The sequence below is a fragment of the Aplysia californica genome, unplaced genomic scaffold (genome assembly GCF_000002075.1).
Source record: "Aplysia californica isolate F4 #8 unplaced genomic scaffold, AplCal3.0 scaffold00495, whole genome shotgun sequence".
In the NCBI taxonomy this organism is placed as follows: domain Eukaryota; kingdom Metazoa; phylum Mollusca; class Gastropoda; order Aplysiida; family Aplysiidae; genus Aplysia; species Aplysia californica.
Window position 1 is genome coordinate 88,434 of NW_004797765.1, and position 3,510 is coordinate 91,943.

At 41.4% G+C, this 3,510-nt stretch overlaps 1 protein-coding gene across 1 annotated transcript in view; it reads left to right on the forward strand.

Moving 5' to 3' along the window:
- Window positions 1–3,111, forward strand: part of LOC101847061 (integrator complex subunit 9) — a gene marked incomplete in the record, with an annotated part of 42,958 nt that extends 39,847 nt beyond the window's left edge. The window contains 2 exon segments of the mRNA XM_013086718.2: window positions 519–575; window positions 2,304–3,111. Of these exon segments, the coding sequence (XP_012942172.1) occupies window positions 519–575; window positions 2,304–2,420 (174 nt within the window).
- Between the last annotated feature and the right edge of the window lie 399 nt (window positions 3,112–3,510).

Sequence of the window (3,510 nt, forward strand, 5' to 3'; positions counted from 1 at the left end):
TTATTTAGGCCACCTGTGGCCTATATAAGCTAAACCCCCCTCCCTTACCTTATTTAGGCCATATGTGGCCCAAATAAGCACTCCCTATTTTAATTTGAGAGCTCAGAAAAGATTTAACCTTTCATTTTGATGATATTGCTCGCTTTATTTATTAGTATTAGGATTTCAAAACAACCACAAAAATTCAAAGTGTAATAAGCCATATTGTCTTGCTTTGAACCAAATGTATAAGTGAAAAGTTCTGTAAATTCTCTCCTGCAAGAGGGTATGTTGTCAGTTCACATTTGAAAAAGTGCCCCTTATCATTTGGAGGTTCCTTGAGTGCTTCCCTTTTGATTCTATTATTTAGGCTACTGTTCACTGAAGGATAGAAGTCAGCACTGTTAACTATTAAAAAGCAGGCCTGAAATTTCCCTAATAAAATTGCGAAAAATGAATAATTTGTCTTTATGGAAAAGCCTCACGTATCACTGACTGCTTCCTTGACTCAAATGTTGTTCCTGTATCTCCACATGCAGCAAGGATTCACTTCCCTGAAGGTGGAGGAGAACGAGTCGGGCTCCATCATTCATTTGGTAAGTCATGTTTTGCTTTGGGATATTTTTATCTGTCCCCGTGGTTTTATGCCCCCTGCTTAATTTAGCAAAATTTGATCATTTTTTGCATAATTTCAGATTGTTTTCCTTTATCATTCTTTGTTAAAATTAACAGAATCGCATAATTTCAAAATTTTTCTTTCTTAAAACAACGGGGACAGTTTTATCTTAGACTTAAAGGTGGAATCTTTAACTGGGTATATATTCTTATATTCCATAAAACTACATGTATTATGTATTGGCTTTAGCTACCCAGTGCTAAACTGATTCAGCCCGCAACGCCACTCACAGCGGCTGACTGTCTCCTGTGTTTTGACGTCACTCACAGCGGCTGACTGTCTCCTGTGTTTTGACGCCACTCACAGTGGCTGACTGTCTCCTGTGTTTTGACGCCACTCACAGTGGCTGACTGTCTCCTATGTTTTGACGCCACTCACAGCGGCTGACTGTCTCCTGTGTTTTGACGCCACTCACAGCGGCTGACTGTCTCCTGTGTTTTGACGCCACTCACAGCGGCTGACTGTCTCCTGTGTTTTGACGCCACTCACAGCGGCTGACTGTCTCCTGTGTTTTGACATCACCCAGAGCGGCTCTTTTCTATTGCTCTCTTTTCTTCGCCTCACTTTCCCCTCGTCTTTTTTCCCCCGACTGCTTACATTTCAACCCTTTTTTCTGGTTTCATTGAATCGTATTTTGTATTCTGAACATTTCTGTATGCCACACATAGGGTTTTATCAAATTAAGATATTTCTTTATTAATTTTGTGTGAGGCCACCCTCGGGGTCACGAAGCAGTCACAAATTATTTGCGTCCGGAGTCAAAATTAACTGCGAGTTGAATCAGTTCATTTCAAGCAACTTATAAATCAAGCCAAACTTGCCTAAAATAGCATTGGAATGGATTGTTGAAAATAATTGGGTGTCCACATATTTCTGCCTTAACCCCTTCGCGACCTAGATCTACGACGTATGCCATTCGTCATATATTCTTACACGGTGAACGAGCCAAGATGCTGCTGTGAGGTACGGCGTTCGTCATGCCTTGCGAAGTGCAAGGACCATGATGACGAACGCCGTTCGTCACAGGTTGTCTTCTGCATACTGCTTCATTCAATTAGCTGCGTTTCGAAAAACTATTCACAGATTCTTATTCAGGAATATTTTTTCTGCACAAAGAAATCTTTTCCCTTTTAGTTTTAGACATCATAGTATTTGTAAAACGGGTCTAATTATAATTATAGGTCTTATTTCGGATCTCAAGGATAAGACTAAGAGTAAGGCACAGGGCAATTTTGAAGCCGGAATTTCTAAGTAAAAAATTGTGTGTTGTTATTTGATGTGCAATACTTTGTACTCATTATTACATGTCATGTATACACTAGCTGTTTGTAGGACAGAAAAAAATAGAAAATGTAGGCCTATAGTATATCAGTACAGTATGTCCGACTAATGACACCTTCCCAACAATATCAGTACAGTATGTACAACCAATGGCACCTTCCCAACACCCATTTCTGTAGGACAAAATAAAAAAGAAAATGGATAGTATATCAGTACAGTACATGTATGTCCGACTAATGACACCTTCCCAACACAGTACAGTGCAGTATGTCCGACTAATGACACCTTCCCAAAAATATCAGTACAGTATGTCCGACTTATGACACCTTCCCAACACCCATTTTTTTCCCCTTCTGCCGGTCCCCAGATGAAGGAAGACTCTCTGATCCAGGTGGACGGGAGCTCCACACACATCATCTGTGACAGCGAGGATGTCAGACTCCGGCTCAGGGACGTCATGCTCAAGTGTCTCAAGCAACTCTGATGGAGATCTGCTTCCCCGCTCAACAGACACACGCGTGCCCACACACAGACATACACACACACACACACACATCATCTGTGACAGCGAGGATGTCAGACTCCGGCTCAGGCACGTCATTTAAGTGTCTCAAGCAGCTCTGATGGAGATCTGCTTCCCCGCTCAACACACACACACACAAACATACACGCACATCCCTCCCTTCCCCTCCTCCACACTCACAAGGACCTGCTGTTCTATTGCCGACTAACGAGGAATATGCATCGGGGGCTGTCTGGTTTGACTGTACTGTATGTATAGAAGAAGTGCAGTGGGGGAATGGGAAGTGGTCATTTGTACAGGTGATCTGATTGTCTTGGACAGTTGGCAATTGAATTTGAGGTTAGAAGTTCGATTGTGTAACCCTCCAACTCCTTTATGCACCACAACAGTCATAGCAGGTCATTTCCTGTTGCCGTACTGAGAGATGTAATTATCCAAAGTGACTCCCAACCCAGATCATGTTGCACACTAGGTGCAGTTCAAATTCAAAATGAGTGGGGGGAGCGCGCCTGTAGGTTACTTTTACCATGCCAGAATGAGAGAGAATGTGTATGGATGTGCAAAATGGCAAATGAATGTTCTTGTAAGTTCTATTGTCACCTTACTCATTTTCATTTTGTCAATATGAAATAAATCACTATTGTTACCGGAAGCACTTGTTTTCTACCTTGTCAATTTTCTGTGCAAAAAAAAAAGCTGAATACTGTTTTTAATACTATACACTATATTGAAATCTCATACCGCCTGTCATCTTGACTAGTGGCATTAGTAATTTAGTAGACTGGTTCTAGTACTAGTGGTACATAGTACATACTATTGGTACTGGTAATACTTGTAGTAGTAAAGTGATTGAGACTAGACTAGAGACCAGAGGAGACAAAGCGTGGCCAGTCTTGATGAAGTGAATGTGGTAGAAGTAGAATGTAATGTGTCAGTCAATGGCCCCCTAGGTAGTTAAGTTTTAAGTAGTAGACCATACGTTTTTTCAAAACCAGATTCTGGTCCATTCTGATTTGAGCGTTGAAACTTCATAATACGAAGGCCTCACACT